This window comes from Anser anser, assembly GCF_964211835.1.
Source record: "Anser anser genome assembly, chromosome: Z".
NCBI classification, from domain to species: domain Eukaryota; kingdom Metazoa; phylum Chordata; class Aves; order Anseriformes; family Anatidae; genus Anser; species Anser anser.
In genome coordinates, this window is record NC_139723.1 from 64,981,823 (window position 1) to 65,004,960 (window position 23,138).

Here is a 23,138-nt window from a genome sequence, read left to right on the forward strand (position 1 = left end):
TACTGGAAGTATTTAGCAGGGATAACACAAATTAAGAATGAAATTATTATACCTTATTATAAGAAGAAATGGAACCATGTCTTGTATACTAGAATTGGTCTTTGAATTTGTACTAAGTTTTGTGTGTTTTTTTTTTTTAAAGCACCATTTCATTAGTCAACATTACTTTAAAACATTACAATTTAGATTATTTAATGAATGATTAATGAATTAAAGGAATGGAAATTGCATACGAAAGATTAAGTAACATTTTGCTATTATACTTGCTCAGTTGTATACAGTATTTTACAAACCTGATCTTGGATAAAACAGCAGCATGTGTTTCTTTGTCTGGAGAGCAGAGAGAAATATCTTGGCTACTATCAGTATTTAAGGAAACAGAATCTGACATTCGAGAAGGAGAGGAACAGTTGCTGTTATTTTGATTGCTATTATGGGTAGCTTCATCTGATAACGAATCAGCATCTTTTGAATCATCTGAAACAAAAAAAAGCCAATTTAGTTATAGATACATACATGTGTTTAATAGCCAGAGTGTTCATGTTAAGGTGTTTAGAAATCGTATGTTTTTCTTAGTGACACATTACTGGAAACTAATATATAAGCTATCACCTTCACAAACTTGTTTTTTGTTGTGTGTTTTTTTTTTTTAATAAATTCACAGAAGACTGCTTGTAATAGTTCCAATTTTTCTGAAATATTTGGTTTAATGTAAATAGCCCTTCCCTGTTAATGCAATTTAAATTGTTGCTTTATTCCAAGTTTCCTTGGCATAATCTAAGTGTTACGTTATGTAATATTTCCCAAACTTATCCAACAAATGATGTTTTTATTTTTGCAGCGACTCCAAAGTTTTCAGTTGTGTGAGTCTATTAGCCACTATGAAAACAAAGTACACTGCTTGACATGCAGAACTTCGAAAGCGCACAGTTGTTGTTTTTGAACATTATATAATTGATAAATAGCTACTTATTACAACAAACAGTCTGGAAAGAACTGGATCGCTAGAACTGTATAGAGTTTTATGAATGTAAAACATACGAAAGAAAAATATTCTTCTGAGCAACTGGAACCCAATGCATTCCCATCCTTCACAGATCACCTAAGAGTGATCAGAGTTATTTATATCTTTCCATATTTATTCTTGCATAATGTATGCACACTTACATACCACATCCATATAAAAATCATTGATCTGCAGGACTTCAAGCCAGCCATGATTTTGACATGAGCAAACACAATTTGTGCACACAAAGTGCACAAATCAATACATTTAAATTTTTGCTTCAAGAGACAGTTATAGGCACCAAAAGCATAAATTTGTGAATCTAATTTCTAGCTCCAGAGATGAGAAAAGTTTTGACTTACTATCTTTAGCCAGGCATAAAAGTCCAACAACAACACTGATAAACATCAGGTTTTTTTTCACCTCCAGGTAATCCTCAGAAGACTCTTCCAGCTACCTCAGTGCGCTTTTCCTCCATCCTCAAAATCTTTCCCTCTTACATATAGTAGCTAGAAGAGCCTTTTTTTTCCTGGACAAGGACATCACATGAAGCAAAATACAATCTGCTCTTTGACTTAATTTTGTTTTCTCTGAATCTTAGGTCATTCCTTACTCTTAAGGAAACGGTTATCCAGACTCAAATTATCTTCCAGAGAAGTAATATAGAACTTAGCTAACAAAAACAATTCTTATTCTTATTTCCTCTCACCCCAGATCAAAGAGTAAAGTGAGTGTAGAAAGAGTTGACACAAGAGAAGTTTATTCTTAAACCTTAGGAAGAGTGCACAACTTCTTTGAGAAATTTAAACAAGCCCACAAAACCTGGGAGAGGGAGGAAATATGGAATGTTTTCAAGGTAAATACCATTTTCTGCAATCCTCTTTCAACATATTGAGAGTGTTTCAAGCTAACAGTCCCCCAAGCCAGAAAATAGTCCTTTTTCCCTCTGCTTTTATACTGATGACAAAAAAAAAAAAAAGAAAATCAGGAGGTCAGTACAGCTTTCTCTACTGTACACTCAAGTATAAGATTCTACAGAATTCTTTTCTGTTTTCATTGCTTAACTAGGCAATTGATCATCTTTCTTTTAACACACAAATTAAAACACCTAATTTAACTAGAAAAACTAGCGATTTTGAGTCAAGGAACTATGAGAACTATTTGCTTTTTAGAGCATCTCACCTTTTTTGCTGTTGCTAAGAGCTACCACTTTTGGTTGATTTATGGAGGTTTCAATCAGTGGTGGTCGCATTTCTGCCATTTTCATCTCTTCATCAGAGGACAGCTCTTCTGACTCCTGTTAAAGGAAAAACAGCTTTATGTTGTGCATTTAACGTAAGAGCTTAACGTAAGAGCTTAAAGGTTAAGTAAATGCTATCTAAACTGTCACACGTTGAACAATAAAGGGGAAGATAAGCAACATCACATAGGTATAACATCGCAACTGTGTAGTGCATTTTGTAGCGCATGTCAATTGATTTTAATAACTTTTTTTCCACTGAATTATCCTAAATCAGCAGTATATACAGACTTGCTTTGTCAGTGATTAACTCTGTGGAAATGCTAATCAAACTGGTGGGTAACTTCAGTTGCAAGAACCTGCTCAGAGCAAGCAGATGAAATATTCTTCCCCTGCTGGAAGAACCTCTGGTTGAGTTTAAGTCAGAAAAGAAACAATCATGATGTCATCATTCAGTAACACGGTAATAGACATTAACATGAAGTGGCACATACAAACTTTAAGTTTCCAGCAACAGATAGGGAAGTATCTATGCTATTGCATTACAACTCCTTCCCCCACCCCACCCCCCCCAGCACTGCCAGTGGAACTAGTAACAAATGATTCCTTTTCTCTCTGCAGTCGCTTTCAATGTGTTGTAAAGCTGCTAATGCCTAACCCCTCCCTTGCTTCCTGCCCGAGGAACTTCACATTTTTTAGAGTAAAGGACATCAATACTTTCAGATTTCCTTAGAAGTTCTCTAGATCTTTAATGCTTTTTATTGCTCTCTTTGGACTCTGTAATTGCTTGACACCTTCATTGAATTTCAGTACTCAAAACTGCACATGTTGCTCTAGCTGAGGTCTTAAATGTCCTACAGAATTTACCTGTTCACTCCTGATAAGACACGTCAATGATGTTTGCTTCTACTCTTTTTCCAGCTACCTACAATGTTGACTGCCTTTAAGTTACCACTGAACTAGCAAACGCCCCAGACTGATGATCTGGGTATCAGTTCAGCAGAAAACAGCTCAAACTAGGTGATCTTAGGAACAGAGAGTTACGCTGTGAGAAAAGTTTGATTTTAGTTTGCACAGTCTAATTAAAAAAAAAAAAGAAAAAAGGAAGTATAGCTTGTGTTTTTATCTTGAAATTTACACCGTGTGTAATTCCAAATGGAAGAGAAGTTATTTAACTTCAAGAACAATAGATGCCGAATAGATTTAGGCTAGGAATCACCAGTTCCTAACCATAAGATGGAGCTCAGTGCACTATATGAAAGAGATTAACTGACACAGTTGCCTGCAACAGGAGCCAGGCAACAGATTCAGTATCCTACTGCCAGGTTTTCAGAAATATTCTGAGGGGAAAAAAAAACTTCCTTCCCTACTGTGAAGATTTCTTTCTAGTAAGCATGCTTCCTCTTAAAAATGCTACAAAACATGTCGCAGATTGCAAAACAAGTCTGTTAATGTCAATTTTTTCTTAAAAGTTTCAGAACATTTAATGTGTAGAACCTTCTAGAGTACCACCGCTTCCATGATACCAACAACCTGATGAGTTCTTTGGACTGCAGTACAGGAGAATAAACCTGAGTGAGAAGTAGCAAACATGGTGTGACAGCCTTCATTAAATAAGTAAATAAAAATCAAATCTATTCCTCTGCAATCAGAACAGACATCTCATCACTGCCTCCATCACATTGCCCTTCAGCTTTGGGTGAGACATATAACAAGTGCAATTAATGTTGAAATGAAAAACTTGTATGCATGTAAGGTTTAGATATCTGGATTGAGCTGTAACAAAACTACTAGCAAGTTACTACAAGGACAAAGAATTCAGTATCCCTCACTGACTACATACTGCTGCTGCATTTCCTTAACAGGCCCACAGCCAGCTTCAAAGACATGCTTCCACTGTTAGACAACTAATACAACCGTTCAGAAATTATGTTTTTAAACTAAAAAATAAAATCCAATATTTTCAGAAAGTGGGTAACAGCACGAACACGTTAAGGGGGGAAAAGAGCCAGCAACAGGCACAACTCCTTGTCACAAAGCCTCTTCAATGTATTATATATGCATGCTCTACTGCTTGCAAAACACAGACAAAAATAATCTGCTTGTGAAACTATGAAAAGAAGCATTTTACAGGTTGTGACTGTCAATTGATTAACTGGCAAGTTCCAAATTTTGTCATAAGTCTGAAACATATTCTAAATAAAAAAAGAATATATGGTTGTTTGTCTACAAAGAGTTCAGAAAGTAGAAGTGTCTGACTTTTATAAGAGGTAAATACAATTCAAGTCATTCATGACAATTTACTACTAAATATAGATGAATACATATTCTTAAACACACCTTCCATTTTTTATTTGCAATGAACGGGTAGTCACTTGGATACACAGGTTTTTGATTGCTCACACTGCTACGACATTTTGACATTTCAGTGACAATTACTATTATGTACCGAAGTACTGAAAGTCAAGTAAAAAAATGGAAAAATCATATTTGAGTCTTTCCACAGCTTGATACTTAAAGTTTTAATCAAGTTTGCTTTATTCTTCTTTACATGCATATATCTTTCATTACGAACTTTTTACTAGGTATTTCAACTTGTACTTCATATAGTGTGAAGTAAAAACAATATTACATTACCAACCCATTTGTACTTACAGCACTTACGGATGGCAATTTTCTGCTTCTGTCAACATAAATTTTTGTCTTTCATAGTAACTAGTTCAATGCAACACCAGCACAATTCTTTGACTGTTATGATATTCATCACAATGCCATACCTCAAGCGTGTCCTCATGGTTGACAATTGTTTTTGTGTTCTGCAAGGTTTTAACAAGTGCAGCCATCTGTGAATTTGCAGTGCAGTGCTCAGCTTCTGGTTCAGTAGGCTTCTGCACAGAGCTTCCGGCTGAATATTGCTTTCTCTCATCAGCTTTGTTCTTTATTGGAACAATTTCTGAAGTCTACAGGATTAAGAACATTTGTAGAAAAAACATCCTGAAAGGTTTTTCAGTATCATATGATTGATACTAAGACTTAGCACTGAATATTTTGGGAAACTATAAAATGGAAAATCTGACCTTTGAAATTATCAAGCGCAAAATACACAAGGTAGAGAGAAATCTCTGTAGATTACTAAATTATATTCCCCACCGTTTTCCAATTGGTTTTACTCCCTTCACTGCTGGGGTCAATTCATACCATTAAACTTCCAGTTAAACAAACTAAAAAAAGGCCAAGAATACGTACAATATCACCTCAGCAGCAAACAGATGCCAAATAGTCCTATCACTTATCACATCAGGCTACATCAACCTCTTAGCCACTTGTGTGCCTTCCCAGCTTATTGTATTAAACCTTCAGTTATAAGGGCAGCAGTAACATTTTTAGAGATAATCCTGATTTTCCTTTTGAAGTTTCACGGATAAAAGAGAATCAGGTAACGACAAGGATGCCATCCTCCAGAAACTGGAGTAAACAGCTTGGCAGCACATCAGCATTTTGTATTTTCCTGAGAATCAAGCCATCTCCTTTGTTCTTAGTGTTAGGGGAAAATTACTACTGCAAAACAGACATTTATTACAGACTTGTTAAGATGATGAAAAGGTAAATTCTGTTCTTTAACTAACGCTAAAGCATTAATGTAGAGAAGAAGAATGAAAATGAATCAATGATACTCTAGATATTTGGATGTTCTAGTGAAGTCAAAAGAGAATACTTTATCTAACCTTTACCCCCACATCTTTTACAGAAACTGCCTGGCTTTCCCGTTTTGATTCCTTGGCAACATCTTCGGTAGACTCTTCATCCTTTAGTCTATGTACAATTGTCTGGACAGTTTTGACCATATTCTTCAGTTCATCAGGATATGGAGTTGGATATCTCTTCAGATTGCCTTCCTGTGTAATAAAAGAGCAGGAACGTTCTGAATTTAATTAAATGCCATAATTTAAGTATTAGCTTTCAAACAGGCAATGAATTAGGACAAAACTTTCAGCAGAGAAATCTAGGATTTCCATTTAGCTGAGTCTACCTGGATTAAAAACAATTTTATAAAACCCAGCAAGATTACAAATCACTTTTTTTTTTTTAATTTGTCCATCGAATGCAAGCAGGAAGAAATATAACAGATGTAATGTACTTAAAGGAAAATTAGGATTAACCATTTTTTCCCCACTACCCCTCCTCCACAGAAGAACCAGTTCTGTAGTCTCCTAATTACACCCTAAACCAGCTAAGACTTTTTCCCTGGTGCTCCTTTTTAAGTGATCTGAGGGGGAGAAGAGTTTTTCCAGTTAGATACTCTTAAGCTAATAAACAAAGTCCTTCATTGGAGCACCTCTCCTGTGAAGAAAGTCTGAGAGAGCTGGGGCTGTTCAGCCAACAGAAGAGAAGGCTCCAGGGAGACCTCACTGTGACCTTTCAATACTTAGAGGGGTCTTATAAAAAGGATTAGGAAGGACTCTTTACTTGGGTAGATAGTGATAGGACAAGGGGGAATGGTCTTAAACTAAAAAAGGATAGATTTATAGTAGACTTTAGGAGGAAATTCTTCACTGTAAGGATAGTGAGGTACTGGCACAGGCTCCCCAGAGAAGCTGTGGATGCCCCATCCCCAGAAGTGTTCAAGGCCAGGCTGGATGGGGCCTTGGCCAACCTGATCTAGTGGGTGGCGTCCCTGCCTATGGCAGGGGGGTTGGAATTAGATGATCTTTAAGGTCCCTTCCAACCCGAGCCATTCTGTGATTCTATGATTCTATGATTTCTTCAGAAGACCTAAATCTACAGCCAGATGAAGAAAAAGCATGGGACTTGGGAGTGTGGATGGGAGTGATAGGGAGGGAAGCATCCACTGTTTAAAAAAAAAATTAATACTAACCCGAGGTGGTGCCTCTCTCTCATCTTTGTCTTCATCACACTCAAATGCCACCTGAGCACGCTGTTTCCTCTGTTCCTCCCACAGAGATGGATTGAAACTTTCATTGTCAGATATGAACATAACTAAATAAAAAAAAGACTCTTATAAGAATAGGATACATTATACAAAATAAAAATCTTCTTTTTCTTGTATGGCATTGGTGAATTTTTATATGTATACTGGAAAAGGTAAGAGATAGTGATTAGTAAGCTGAAAACTAACTGAGCTCTCACTGCTGTATGAACTTGGCTGTATTTTGATAATAGTAACATCCCTATCTGTAAGGCTAAACACTTCATAGATGCAGCTGTACTCTAGCCTGAACGCTCACATTTGCAAATTTTCAGCATAACTCTCTGCAAAATACTTATATAAATTAATAAAATATGTATTTGTACAAAACAAAGTAAATGATACTTAGATTAATATAAAGTGACTTCAGTGGTATGGTCTTACTATGCACATTTAAGAGAATTCACCTGATTTCACTTAATGATAACGGAAACAGAAAAGTGACTTTCTGACAAGAACTTTCAGTATTACCAATCCTGAAATAAACAAAAAGCTTCTAAAACTTAACACAAAATATAACAGGTATACAAATGCGGAGCTTTACAGAGTATTTCTTGACTAATTTTACAAGAGAAAAAAAATCTTTTGTTTACCCACTGTCTTATTCTAGCATGCTTCTATGCCTTGTGTGACATGGATTAGGTTCTATTTTAGTGTGCAAGTCTAATAAGTCTGCAATCACCACTATATACTAAACTATATACTTCTCTAGAAATGCCAATATTGTTCATATTAAATGTTTCTAGATATTTCTATACCTGAAATAGGAAAATGCTTAATTATAGACATTTATAATATAAAATATATACAATAGTATACATATATAATACACATATAATTATTTGTTACTCTGTTTATTGGATAAATTTTCTATTTTAACATATCTGAAAATATTCTAATAGACTTCTTTATGCCTGAAATAATTCCTGACATACCCAAAAAAGAATTTTATAAAGAATTATTTTATTTATTTATTTATTTTAATTGAAATTTATAAAAGGTTATCTATTGAACTTTAAACCTTCTGTTTGGCATGACTGTTCAGAAGGAGGTCTTCTGTCAACCTAAGCCAAACAATTGGCCCTTTCTTTGTCTACAGAAAGAAACCCAGCACCTGGGTAAAATAAAATTCAAATGGACATAATGCTTTCAGGAACTACCTTCAACTTCACTGACAACCTCCAAATGATTTTTTTCTTAACTCTCACGTTCTGTCACAGGGATTGCAGATTCATTATCTGCATTAGAGGGCACTAAAAGTGATGCATAATTTACTGTTTTTGTAGATGTTTTTGATTACTCCTCTCAATGTACTAGACGTTTGTGCCATGGAACATAAAATGTTGCCAATTGAGAGTTTTCAATTATTCCCATTGAGTAACCCCCCTCCCCACACCCACACCCATCCACCCACCCAATCCAAGCATACTCTACTTCATGTATCTCAAAAATAGTCTGACTTCTCTGAAAGAGGTACAAGGTTTTTCCGTTTGCCTGTAGGGGAAGGAAAGTGGAGAAACATACAGACTTTACACTCTTACCCTAACTCCCAGTGGGTTTACTCATGGAATGTTACTCATTTTCCTAACTATTTCACAAGAGTGCAGAAATAACTTTTTGGCAAGGTCTTCATATTCTGTGACTAACCTTTTATAAAACAGTTTGAATTACATGTAAGCAAAAAGCATTTTCCTTTTTTTGTTTGTTTTGTTTTTTATACTTACAATAAGCTACAGAATGCTATAAAACTTTCCAGAGTTATGTACTCAGTAATGGAGTCTGACATTTTGCCAAATAGTCAGTCTAAAGCAGACACCTGGCAAGGAGAATTTCAACCCAAAGCATTAAACTCTGCCCGAATGAAAAAGGATGTCACATTAGGAAGGGGCATCCATCACAGAACATAATCTTACCAGTCTATTCCTCACCTCACTCTTCCTCACATGCACACTTCCAACAGAAACATATTTTCACCTAGAATTTACTAATATGTGGATCATGTGTTTAAACTGCATATCTCATTCATCAGACTTTTCATCACTTAGAATTTTACTTAAAACTTTTATTTAAGTATTATCAAGTGAAAATCATGTTAGTTGGATTGTCTTCCCATTTTTATTTTCAAAAAGGGAACATTCAGACAGAGTAATTCAGAAATTCTTACCATCCTCAGTCCTTGGTTGCTGGGGGAACATGTAATTAGTAAGAACTGTTTTCTGTGTGTCGGGGTCAGCTTCTTTTTGAAGTGGAATAAGTGGTTTAGACTAAGAAGCAATCAAAGAAGGAACCGTTAAGACAATATACAGATGTAAAAAGTAAATATGATATATGTAATACATCCCATTACTTTGAAAACTGCTCTGCTTTCTATTAAATCATTTATCATTTATTTTACTAAGTTTCCCCAATGGTATATCTGTGGAAGAAACAACATGCTACATATTCAAGTACTAGCTACATATCAAGCACTACCATTCCTGTAAGCCTAAAGTAACAACAACAAAAAATAATCTAAATTGTGTTAAATTAGATTTCTTAACAATGCAGAACTTTGCCAGAACTATGCAAAGCTCTGAAGTAGTGTATGCTCAATGTTGTTTATTTTAGGAGAACAGACAAAATGAAGTCAAGGAATTACTGATGCAGATACACAGTATCACTTCTCATTATATTATGGTTTGCTCTGTACTTGTCAACGCCATTAAAAATAAAGTAAATCATCTGTCTATATATGTTTTCCCCCCAAAAAATTCACCTGATTATCTGATAGCCACATAGCAGTGAGCTGTTGCAGTTTTGTGAAGGTAAATGGCAAATTCTTCAGTCTGTAAATTAGAAGAAGAAAAGTTTATGTAAGCACACTTATCAATACTAAGACTGCTAAGAAACAGTGCTGCATTAGCCTGCAAAAAATGCTTATAATAAACATCTACAGATATTGTTAAATTAATAACTATTCACTGTTGAAAGGTAATAGCACTTAATTTATATTAAAAGTTGTACCTAGAATCTTCTTTTAAATGTGAACTTCTACCCAATTTAGCAAGCAGCTTAAAAAGTGAGACAGGTAACTTGAATTTAACTCAGTTCAGTGATATGAATACTATTGTTAAGACAATCATTATCATGGCATGTAAATCAACTATCTGACTTAAAGTCAGGACTATTTCTTTTTATACTTTAATTTGGATTCTCAGCAATTTTCAATACAAACGTGCTCCAACTAAGAAAAATTAAAAAAAAAAAAGAAGAAAAAGAAAAGAAAAATTTCACACCTGAAATACTGTTTTTTTTATTTTTCCTAAAAAAAGAAAATGTATGTGAATGGGGTTGCCCTGAATAATAAGAGCTCTGGCATTAATGGAGGTATCAGGCTATGGGTAGAGTACAGAGAAGCAGGATTGGATAACAGGAGGGAGAGCTCAGACTTCTCTCTCCAATATATTTCATTTCTGTGAATTGGCAGTTCCTCAATGAGAAGGGTTTTGCCAGTTTTTAATGACCAGCTCTAATGAAACACAACTCCTTCCCCACTCTCGAGCACACTCAAGTGTTCTACAATATACTGTGATACGGTTTTATGTCCTCCATATGCAATACAGGAAGCTATTAATTTTTACCTAAGAATCAAATAGAAATGTTAAGAAGAGAACAAATTAATTCCCTAGAAAAATGCATGCTAACAACCATGGGTGTATCTAAGCTGTGCATCAATGCAGATGCTTAAGTCATCAAGTATGTGCCTAATTTGAAGAAATACATCTTCATACAATGGACCAATAATAAATAAAATACAACATAGCAACAGTAAAATACATACATTTCGGTCAGCTTATAAACTGTGGGTGAGATATAATGAAAAAGAGCGTGATATATTCATAAAAATAACTCTACTTACATTTGGAGGATAGACATAAGATACAATAAAACATTTGCAATGCTATGGCTCTTTACACTACTTTTACTTAAATTGTGTGTTCACAAACCTATTGTCACTCAGATTGATGACCTTTAATTTCTGCATATCACCCATCTCTTCAGGGAGAAATTCAAGCTTATTAGAATGCAGAAACAACACTGTTACATACTTCCAATTTCCTATCTGGAAAAAAAAAAGAATTAATTCACTTTCACAGCTCTAATATATGAGTTATTATTTTAAAACAACTAGACTGCAGCTATTTTTCCTTGTTAAGTATAATTAGGATTATTCTTATATATTCCTGTTAGTTCCATACAATAGCAACTGAATTATAATTCTTGCTTCAAAAATTTTTCAGATTTAATTTCATTATTTGAAAACTTGTATATTCATAATGCCCTCCTTCACACACACACACGCAAAACCTACTCAAGAATTCTCAACTTGCTAACCAAATAAAATTTGTACAGAAAAGGCAGTTTAATATCCATGAAAATATTTCAGTTTACAGTTTTGTAAGTACAAACATACCTCTGGTGGCAGCTGTGTTAAGAAGTTATGATCTGCAGCAAATGTCCTTATGTTAGAGAGTTGCCCAACAGATGAAGGCAAAGTTTCAATCTCATTGAAACTACAGTCCAGCTCTTCTACTGACACTAACCTGAAAAAAATATTACTCTGCTATACAGGTTAATTCACCCAACATTAATCGGGCACTAAGTTTAAATTACATTAATACCAGTAACAATTACAAATGAAATTCAAAATGAAACTCTGGCACCCAAATGAAATTCAAACCCAAGAAAGTCCTTTACTAGTTGCCTAAATTCTTATCTTTTCTTAATCTCCTGTACATTGTCCTCAGAAGAGAGCTTTCAGTGAAAACAGGAGGATCAAGGTACTGAAAATTTTCAGAATGAGACAAATCATAGCCAAGCAGTTGCTGAGTGTAAGAATTTACAGTTGGAGACAGTGAACATACAACACATTAACAGTGAAAAAGTATTTTGTAAATTCTGACAACAAAATATAATGTACATTAATCATAATAGGAGAAAATGGATTGCAACAAATATCCTTCATCTGTATAGCACTTAATTCTGAACCAGTTATTTTTACCATCATTTGTGAATATCAACTTGGTAAAAAAAATCTTGCTGATTAAGAAGTAAAAATTCTCCTTAAAATATACAAAACAGATGATTGTGCATGTTCAGATTCACTTTTTACAAGCTTTTTGATACTGGTTCAATGACCTGCAATACTTAACACGGCTACTGCTATGATACTGACAGAAACACTTTGAGGCAGCTGCATGCCTTTGTCAATACATATTTCCTTTCACATTAAATTTTTCTTTTATAGACTGGTGGCTACATTAATGAGTGAGTAACATAGGTCTTGATATCAAATAAAATGTAAAGATCACACATGCCGAAAAACAGAAGATATGAAGTAATTGCTATCAGTTTTATTCAAACACAAATATGCAGAATAAATTAAATCAGGTAGAGAAGCCTACAAACATTCAATACAGAGACCATTTTTACAGACTAACTTGCAGAAAGGCAATGCAATGTTTTATTCCAGTGAAATACATACCCTCCTATGGAGTCTGGCAAATAAATTAACTGGTTTTCATCAATTTTAAGTGTTGTTACCTTCTTCAAGGAACCTGTAGAAAAATGAGTAATTGAGTCAAAAACACATTGGAGATTATTAAATCAAGTTTTGATCTTTAATTAGGGGAAAATCATCTGTATTCCCTGGCATTCCCATAGTGCTACACATCTACTAAAAGTGAGCAGGTGAGTTTACAGAACTCATTTATCAGTTTACCACAAGGCAGTCAGAGGAAATAAGTATCTTTTTTAAAAACAAACAAAAAACTCTGTTACAGTCAGCAATTACTCATCCATTTACAAACTACGGTATAAAATTAAAAATGCTCCAGAACAAATATGAATTTTTATTTAATTTTATTTTATTTAGCTTTATCCAAAACTGGAGCTTTAAATCAATCAAAACTTAGATCTAAAATACCATTTGTGTATTTTCAAGTATTCTGTGTTTAACTTATAACCTTTTTAGAGCTTGAATTAAATGAAAATACAAACCAATAGACTCTGGCAGTTGCTGAAGTGAATTACTGGATAACAATAGGTCTTGTAGGCTTTCACAACCTGAAATACCTTCTTCAACCACTTCAATGTTGTTTTTAGAAACATCCAAGTAGGTCAGTTGTTTCAAAGTGCCTATGAACTAAAAGAAAGAGAAAATGTATTCTAGGAGGTGCAAGTTCAACAACAAAAAAAGCCAGCAGTTTTGACAAACTGTCTCTGAAATATAATGCCACAGGAAAAAGTGAAAACCTAGTTACAATGCTGAAATACAACTTTACGTTGAATACCCAAAACTTATAACGAAATATTTTGGGCTGACACATACAGTTAACATGTTGCTAGAGACACAGGCACTACAGTTATTCTGAAGATCTCTCTGAAGTCAGTCTGCTGTGAATTCAAGTGTTTGATCAATTACCATGGATCAAGTGATAGAAGCCTTAGAACAGAAGAACAGAGGTGCACAGTATAATGTAAGGACATAATCAGACTCATCTAAAGTCTTTTAATGCTTATTTTTTGCATTTTGTGTTAAATTGCATTCTACTTAACCTCAAAAGCAACATGAGTGTAATACTAACCTGTACTGAAGAACAAAACAAGTATAGCATGTATTACATTTTCATATGAACCAAGAATAAACTTGAAGATTTATACACACTTTATACACACTAGTCTTTAAGATCTTCAAAGGTGAGAAGCAATTGCTTCCAAACATACAGTTTTACTTTTATAATAAAGTAGAAAAGTTTAACATCCACTCAACTCTTCTCAAGGAACTCTTAGCTGAAGTGAGGAAAGGCAGTACAGAAGACTGTTAATCAAGCAAGAAAGCCTCACATCAGATGGTCACTAATGATTTTAACTCTGAAAACAGACCAGCTGCTTCCCAGATTTTAAATACTAGTTTACTAGAACATAAACACAGGTTCACAAGTACTGTAATAATAGGTCATCCTTGACCCCATGTAATTCCAAGAGATGTCAGAAACCTTCATGAAATCAGGAGAATGCTTTATTGGGAATTTGCTATTGTACACGCTGCATGAGGTCCTTAACAGTCATTGCTTGTTTTACAGCCTTTACCTGTAAAAAGTCACAGAACATTTACCCTGTATATTCCTGCTTGCTCTCTAACACAAAGTAATTCCTTTTTGGAAAGACTGGGCAGCTCTAAATTTGATACAGGATTTGATCTAGGATTTTCACCCCTTTCCTTATTTGGAACATTATTTTTAGATAACAGAACTTTCAATGAAAGGAAAGCTCTGCTCCCAACTCTGAAGGTCAGTGACAATTTCTAAGTAGGCCAGTAAAGGCTTAAGCAGCACTTAAGATTTTTGGCTTTGAGTAACACTAAAATTATACATCAACTGTAATATACACATATGCTAGCTGACAAAGCAAATACCACTGTAAATTAAAACACTAAATATTTGATATAGTAAAAGGACTTACCCCTGGAATAAGTGTTAGTCTATTACCATCCATCCAAAATTCCTTTAATCCGCTCAATTGTTCAAGTACTTCAGGCTGAAAAGGGAAACATTTTTAAAAATTTCATACAGAAAGTATTGAAATTCAAAAACAACTTCAGTGATTCATATATGACAAATTTAAGTAATGTCTTATTATAGTTGTTATATTCACTTTTTTCATCATGTTATCAAAAAACAGATTAATTTACTTTTTGAAATGCATATATATACTAGATATAAAAAAATGTGGTAAGAACTTGATCACAGAACTAAATCTTTACAAAAAGTACTATTTTTACAGGAACTATTATTTTTCAACTGGAACACACAATTGATAAATCTTGTGGATAGTTCTTTCTCCTGGAAAAGGTCTAAAAAACCTTAAATTCCGTCAACTGAGAAGAGCTGGTTTTTCAAATAGTATGAAGTTGACAAGATATTGACTGAGAAAACTAGGAAACAAATTTTAGTTTTCTGGTAGAAAGCAAAGCAAAATATAGGCAAAACATTTCATACAATGAAGCACAAGATAAACTCTCATTACAACTTATTATATCTGAGAAAGACCACTTCTTAGGAAAGCATTTGCAGCAAGGATGAGTGGATTTTTACCATTTAAACTTCCTCCTGAGAAAGAAACATAAAACATGTGCTAATGTACCATAACAGCTACAATCAAGTCTGGTTAAATTCAGAACTTAATTTCTTTATGTTGTAAATAGATAATACTGCTCTACAAATTCCTGCAGTCCTGGCTCTAATAATTAATTTTCCAAGAGATGACTTTTTTTTTTTTAATGAGTGAAGACTACATTTTAGACAGATCTTGACCCCCCCCAAAAAGCAGTTCCAACCATTTTTGTACTTTTACAAATGGATTTATGGAAATTATTAATGGAAATGCAGTTAAGTTCTCAGTAGTTGACTTTTCCAGATAAAAGGCTTGGAGAGATGAAGCGATCAGCCAAAAATATATCCAAATAGGTATTTTCAGAGCCTATAATTACTTCCCAGCTCTTATGGCATAACATGGGCCCAAGCATATTAATTTAAGGCTCCCACAGGCATATCTACATTGTAATGAGCATATGGCATGTACATTTCCTTAAATACACTTCCATATCTAACAAACCACATAGCTAGGTGAGTGTTTGGCCCTTCGTGATCTGTGGCTAATGAAGTACCTGTTGGTAGCACACAGAGGCTTGACTTTATCATATGGTAGGCCAGGATGTTCCACTATACTTCTAACTATTTCAATTCCCTTATACAGAAAAGTACTCGTAGAAGCAGATGGACATTAAATGATTTACAGGTTGCCCAGTGAAGCTGTGGATGCCCCATCCCTGGAGATGCTCAAGGCCAGGCTGGATGGGGCTTTGGGCAACCTGGTCTGGTGGGAGGTGTCCCTGCCCATGGCAGGGGGTTGGAACCGGGTGATCTTTAAGGTCCCTTCCAACACAAACTATTCTGCGATTCTGTGCTTCTATATAGATGTATGTCTGTGACACCAAGAACAAGCAGCACACTGAGCACAACAAAGGAAAAACCTGAACACCTCAATTATGTTTTGTTGTTTTTTGAACGATATACAAACTTACAACTAAATTAATATAATTTCCCTTGCATCTAAATAGGTTATGCTCGCTAATAAAAGCAAGTCATACACAGCTTACACAAAACTGCTACATTAAATACATGCTAAACAATAACAGTTAGAATTTACTATAAGCCAAATCACTGTGTTTATAATTCACATACATATTACCAATAAACTTTAACTGGCACATTAACCCCAATATACTGCAGTGTTCTATTTCAAATTGAGGAAGAATATATAAGCAGAAGAAAATGCACAATTTTGAAAACGAGCTCCATAAAGTAGTATAAGGTATAAGCTTTGTTATCTAGGTAATACTCACCACTTCTGTGAATTCATTACTTCCTAAATCCAGTCTCTCCAGCTGAGTCAGTCTGGACATGGTTCTACAGAGGAAGGGGATTAATAAGAGTTAGATTTAAGAAAATAATGATATCCAGTCTTTCTGTATTCACACAAATATTTTAATCAGTATTGAATAGCGATGTTACACTGTAACTGGACTGATACCTAAATAAAGTTGAATTTTCATCCTGTTACTAGCCGTACATCAATGATCATACTGTGACTGTCACACAAAGAACAGTTTATCTGTAGATTAGTTTACAAAAAAGTTTACAAAAATTAAAGACCATTAGAGTTGTTGAGTTGTCTAAATGATAAAAAACAACTCAGTGAAATCACTCTTCAACTGCCTCAGCTTTTCACCTGCTGTCATAATCACCACAACGTGCTTTCTTCCTAAAACATGTTTTCCTCCTAAAGACAGACCACTTCCTAATGATTAACAAAAACAGACAAGATGACTGCTGCACCATAGTAACAACCAACACTTCCTCCCTTCCAGGCTGCTGACAAAGTTGCTTCAATATGATATGGTCTGGAATCCTAATTATTCCTTTAGTCCCAAAATGGTTCAGATTAAAATTGGATTTCATGACACATCGATACTCTTTAAGCCAACTTACAGCAAAGACTAAATCAATGGCTGACATTGGGTAAGATACCTTCTTTCAAGCTGTGTTTTGACAAAATTTTCTCTTTATGTTTACTGTAGGGACTCCACAGAGAATATCTGCTCAAAATTACTATACGAATAATTAATTCATGCATTATTTCCTTACAAGACAGTGAGTTGTGCTTTTTCTATTCCACTTTAACACATGAGATCGATCACTACACTCCTGAGCGAAAATTTTAGCAACTATCATGAAATTAAAATTTTCCATACACGTGCAATCTACTGGCAATTATTTTTATTTCAAGCTTATAAAAAGGTCTGAGGAAACAATACAAGTTGTCAACATGGTAGTTCCAGGGTTCCCAAACAACAGACTAGATCACCACCAGCAAGCAAGTCACTGCTAAGTGGTTTGCAATTCAGATAGCATCTGCCACTGCATGTGGTGACCTACACAATCAGAACTTTAGTCAACAGCAGTACTACCTAACACTTTTCAAAGGGACTGTGAGTTTCTCGTATGACATTATGTTTCGTATTTATTTGATAATAGCTTTCATTGGAACAGTTAGAATGTAAAAACTTCAAATATAAATGTGTACTTCCTATAAAATTCTGGAAAAGTTAAACATAAGAGTGCCCAAATTGAAAGTTTTTTGTATTACCAGAATATTAAAGTATTAAACACCAAAACATTCAAAGAACACTCTGGGTGAGCACAAGATACTCTATGCAGATATTCAGTTTCAGTTGTTCTTCAAGTATCTTACGTATTACAGTTGTTCTGAGCACACCTTTCAAAAACTAAATTCTGTTGAAAATTTCTTTACTTGTTGAAAGAAGCAGCCATTTTTACTTCATTGCTCAAGTAGTCACATACACATCCTTTAGAAGACAGCCTTTAACTCACACTACCACTTTCTCAATGAACTAAAGAAAAAAATAAATGAAAAGGCTACCTTCAGAAGAACCTGAGAAACATTCTTCCTCATTTCTCCAAGCTGGTATACAAGATTATCAGTGAACCAGCTGCTAAAATTCATTTTCCAAATTGTAACAAGTTTTTTAAGACCCTCTGAAAGGCTGTGTAAGCTGAATTTCTCAAAGCTTTGAGACTGAACTGACTTTAGCACCATAGCTTGCAAACTAATTTACACCAACATCTCCCTAAAGCACTGCTGAAGGCTCACTTAAATGATCTAGCAGATGATTCTGCATTATTCAAAACTTCATGGGAATCACCATACTCTTTTTTTCTGATGTATTCTGTTTACAAAGCTTCTAGGTATCTACTGTTTTCCAGCTGTTCACTACTATGTGGGCTACTAGTGATAACAGTCCAAAATTTCACTGAAAAACTAAATTTCAGCCTCAAAAAGCAAATTAAAGGAAATCATAGAATAGAATTTGTCAAACCAGTTTTAATAAAGATTATTTGGAAAAAGGTTTATTTTTTAACATTTTATTTGGCAATTCATTTCAACAGTTTTAAGACAGTGTCTTGATTTTTATTTCAACTGAATTTTCATCTGTATTGGGTTTATATGTCAAGATTTTGGTAGCGGGCTTGCTGCAGGGGTGGCATTTGTGAGCAGAGCCCAGCAGCTGCCCCATGTCCGATCAAAGCCAGCTCCAGCCGGCTCCAAAGGCACCTGCTGCTGGCCAGAGCCGAGCCAGGGAGAGACACTGGTTGGGCATCTGGGAGAGTAGATTGAAGAAAGGGGAAAAAAAACTGCTGTGCTACAGCAGCTGGGAGAGAGGAGTGAGAAAGTGTGAGCGAAGCAGCCCCGCAGCCCCGCAGGTCAGTGCAGCAGGAGGGCAGGAGGTGCCCCAGGCAGGCAGCAGCAGTTCCCCTGCGGCCTGTGGAGAGGCCCCTGGTGGAGCAGGCTGTCCCCCTGCAGCCCACGGGTCCCACACGGAGCAGATCTCCACGCTGCAGCCCGTGGAGGAGCCCCCGGTGGAGCAGGTGGATGTGGCCTGGAGGAGGCTGCGGCCCATGGAGAGCCCCCGCAGGAGCAGGCCCCGGGCCGGAGCTGCAGCCCGTGGAGAGGAGCCCACGCAGGAGCAGGGGTCTGGGGGGAGCTGCCGCCCGTGGGGGACCCGTGCTGGAGCAGTTTGCTCCTGGGGGATGGACCCCTGGTACGGAGCCGTGTGGGAGCAGGTCTTGAAGAGCTGCTGCCTGTGGGCAGCCCCCGCAGGCTCATTTCGGGAAGGACGGCATCCCGTGGGAGGGACCCCGCGTGGAGCGGGGGCACAGAGTGACCAAGAAGGAGCAGCGGAGACAAAGCGTCAGGGACTGAGACCACAGCCCCAAATCCCTGTTCCCCTGCGCCGCTCGGGGGGGTGGAGGTGGAAGAGGGTGGATGAGAGAAAGTTGTCTTTTATTTGCTTTTAGTTCTTGCTGCTCTAGTCTCTTAGTAACAGGCAGTAAATTACATTAATCTTCCAAACTGAGTCTGTTCTTCCCATGACAATAATTGTTGAGTGATCTCCCTGTCCTTATCTCAACCCTCGAGCCTTTTCCACCGTATTTTCTCCTCCTCTTTGAGAAGGGCGAGTGAGAGAGCAGTTGGGGTGAAGTTTAGCTGCTCACATTGAAAACAAAGGAAAATACAGGCAACACTGACAAAAGGAAAAGAATTTGATCTGGTTTAAGTGAATTTAAACAAAGCTGGCTACAGTATCTTCCTGCAATTTAAGAAGAGTTCAACATGAACTCTTTTCCTTTTTAATGGTTTGGTAAAGAAACAAAAAAAAAATCCAAAACTAATAAACTCTAAGATGCGTGTGATTTTTTTTTCTTCCTCCTGTACACCATTTGACTTTGATGCCAAACTGTCTACACACCTAACGTCACCAGATTTTGAGCCTCTAAGCAATAATGCTTTACCTTCACTTTTACATTTAAGAAAAAAATCTCTCACCAAGTGTCCCAGTCTTACCATTTAGAAATATAACAGTCTTTCTCAAATATTTTACATAGCATTGGCAGTATAATAAAATAACTTTATTGATTTTGTGGGTTTGTTTTTTTCCAAAACATCCCTAATTTAGCAAATATATCCACTCAACTGTAAAACATACAAACGTGTTTGCAAGAGCAAGGTGTCAATTATTTTCCTCCCTTTCCCCATTGCTTTCCTAATTTATAACACTCACTGGTTTAAGGAAATATTATCATAAAATAGGTATTTGCTTTTCTATATTTTTCATGGAGTAACTATACTTTGAAACAAAATGCACACAAAGCTTCAGATACTCTGAGAATGTTAAAATAACAGAAAAATTTAATTCTAAAGGAAAAGAGGAATTCAGAATTGCAAACAAAAAAATTAGATCACTGAGTTACATTTAATTTTACCTCTATGAATGGGATTGCATAATGCTATGACAAACTAAAAAATCTAATTCGTAATTCATATTACTGAGTTTGCTGTCAAATCAGTTCAACACTAATGGAGCAGATAGTCTGAATTATGCCTCAGATTCTAATGCTGTAAATAGTCAATTTCACTAAGATTAACAAACCCACATATTTCACGTACCATACAAATCAAGAGGTTAGAGTGATAGCAAGGTTGGGCCCTGAATCATCATATTCACCCTATCAAAACCTGTGCTTCTAGAAAAGTTGCTCTTTTTATTCATAATTACACAACAGACAGAAGCTTAAAATTTTCCAGAAGAAAAAAAAACACTTTCCAATTTCATGTTTTAGTATTTGCATTAAGTCACTTTCTCAAAACTTTCAGCTACCTATCAGAAAAATGCATCTAAAATATTCTCAATACGTTTTTGCTTTCCTTTCAGCAGATATATTTTTATTGAGCTGGTTTGCCTTTTAATACTGCCAGTTTTGCAGTCTCTGGATGTGGATAAGCTCCAAGCAAAACGATGCATTTGGCACAAAGCAAGTCTGATTTAGTGTGTTGGCATTAGCTAGCTATTTTGATTAACACTCTTTTGAGTGTTTTATGCTTTAGTGTTAAAAATTATACGCATGTTAATTCAGCAAGAGGGCTAGCTGATTTGGTAGAAGTTTATCCTAATACATCTTTCATTACAAATACAGAAGAAAAATGAAAATATTAAAAAGGAGAGTGTGACAGGGATCAGGAAAAAAAAAGAATTATCTAGCAAAAAAATATTAGTATATACTGCTACATCTTATTATTTTTTTAAAAAAAGTGAAATTTACACACTGTTTAAAACTCTTAAGTATGTTCCTTTCAGAACATATACTCAGGTTTGGAAAACAATGTAAGTTGTAATTTCACATCACTTTCTGTTCTGACATAATAGTTCAACCAGGCCACAGATGAGTTTGTTGGTTAGGTCAACTGCTGCACAGTTGTACCACCCTAAAAGGCTGATTCACCTCTTGTAGACTATGGGCACCACAATAAATTTTTTCTCTGCAGTGTACATCACACAAACAATATATTTTTCTAGTTCCTCACCATAGCAAAATAAGTAATTATGTGTTGAAATTAAAGCAGTCTCCAAAGCTTTAATCTCCCTTAATTGAACCACAAGAGTACCAGAAGAGAATAATAAAGGTGACAGCTCAGCAGGTACTGTAGATCATTAAGGAGGTGCTGCACAGGACATCCTCATGACAGCTGCTGTTCAGTTTTCCAGCAAGGATGAAACCCTAAATACACTGAAGTCAACAAAAAGCTCCCAGCAGCTTCAACAGAAGTGGCATTTAGCCTAAATACATTATAACATTTATTTAAATGCCTCTTATCACTACAAAAAACCAAAAACCTCTCTAAACTACTCTTTTAAAAATATTGCATGTAATTCATGCTATTAGTGTTAATTATGGCAATTAAGGTCAGAGTAATTTTGTAAACAAAATCTGTATTAGCTATGTTTTTTAATTATAGTTACTGTTCCTCAGTCGGGAATAACTTAATTTACATAGCTACTATCCCAAATTACATCCTTATTTTTTTTCTACTGAAAATTAGTGATATCAGAAAGAAGAAAAGAGCATTTATATCACATGAACGAGTAGAATGCTTCACGCTTTAAAATTATATTCACACTTTCTGATGCTATATATTTTATTCCAGATTTGAGTTTTGGCATTTATACACAGCAGACACCACAGTATGGTATCTCGACAGACAAAAAGGGAATTCCAAGAGAACATACCCCTTGTTCACATCTTAAGCATATACTTTAGTCACTAGGAAAACTGGCTGTGTACTTGAAAGGCTGGCAATTCACATTTCAGCCTACAGCATGCAAATTTCTACTAGCATATGAGCTGAACAGAATGAGAATATTCAATTGTTAGCACCTTCTCTTCTCAACCAAAACATCTGAAACAGTTGTACCATTTGAAACAAGTACCCTTTACCAGTTTCTGCTGCCAGAGGAGGACCTTTTTATTGCACACCTCAACCTGCTCAGGACTCCACAACTGGCTCTTCATAGCCCATCTTTGGAATCTGTTTCTCACTTTACTGACCTTTTATACTTCCACTAACCTACTTAGACCTGCTGGGTCCGAGTCAGAAAAGACAGAGCATTTGCTCACTGAAACGACAGGAACTGCAACACTGCCAGCATGGGCAGGTCTGACGAAATGAGAGTTTGCAAGGAGAAAGATGCTAGATTTTAACTGACAGGTACAGGTTAGAACAAGCGCTATAGTGATTTCCAGAACTATTTTACAATTAAAGAAAATATGGTTGAGATATATGCTTCCACTACATTAAACAACCCAAATGCATTGTAGAACCTGTATAGCAGACTGTGCAATACAGTAACAGGTTGTTATGTTCTTCAGCAATGAAGTGCTTTAAAT

At 35.6% G+C, this 23,138-nt stretch overlaps 1 protein-coding gene across 11 annotated transcripts in view; it reads right to left on the reverse strand.

Moving 5' to 3' along the window:
- Positions 1-23,138, reverse strand: part of ERBIN (erbb2 interacting protein) — a 121,394-nt gene that overhangs the window by 18,007 nt on the left and 80,249 nt on the right. For 10 of the 11 annotated variants that reach the window (XM_083816634.1, XM_083816633.1, XM_083816632.1 and 7 more), the window contains 13 exons: positions 16,679-16,742; positions 14,737-14,811; positions 13,273-13,417; positions 12,758-12,830; positions 11,687-11,816; positions 11,220-11,335; positions 9,989-10,058; positions 9,398-9,497; positions 7,123-7,244; positions 5,972-6,142; positions 5,024-5,206; positions 2,189-2,303; positions 294-477 (listed from right to left, as the gene is read on the reverse strand). In XM_083816634.1, coding sequence (XP_083672760.1) covers positions 294-477; positions 2,189-2,303; positions 5,024-5,206; positions 5,972-6,142; positions 7,123-7,244; positions 9,398-9,497; positions 9,989-10,058; positions 11,220-11,335; positions 11,687-11,816; positions 12,758-12,830; positions 13,273-13,417; positions 14,737-14,811; positions 16,679-16,742 — 1,548 coding nt within the window. The remainder of the gene's footprint in view (positions 1-293; positions 478-2,188; positions 2,304-5,023; positions 5,207-5,971; positions 6,143-7,122; positions 7,245-9,397; positions 9,498-9,988; positions 10,059-11,219; positions 11,336-11,686; positions 11,817-12,757; positions 12,831-13,272; positions 13,418-14,736; positions 14,812-16,678; positions 16,743-23,138) is intronic. The other variant, XM_083816640.1, reaches the window with a different exon arrangement.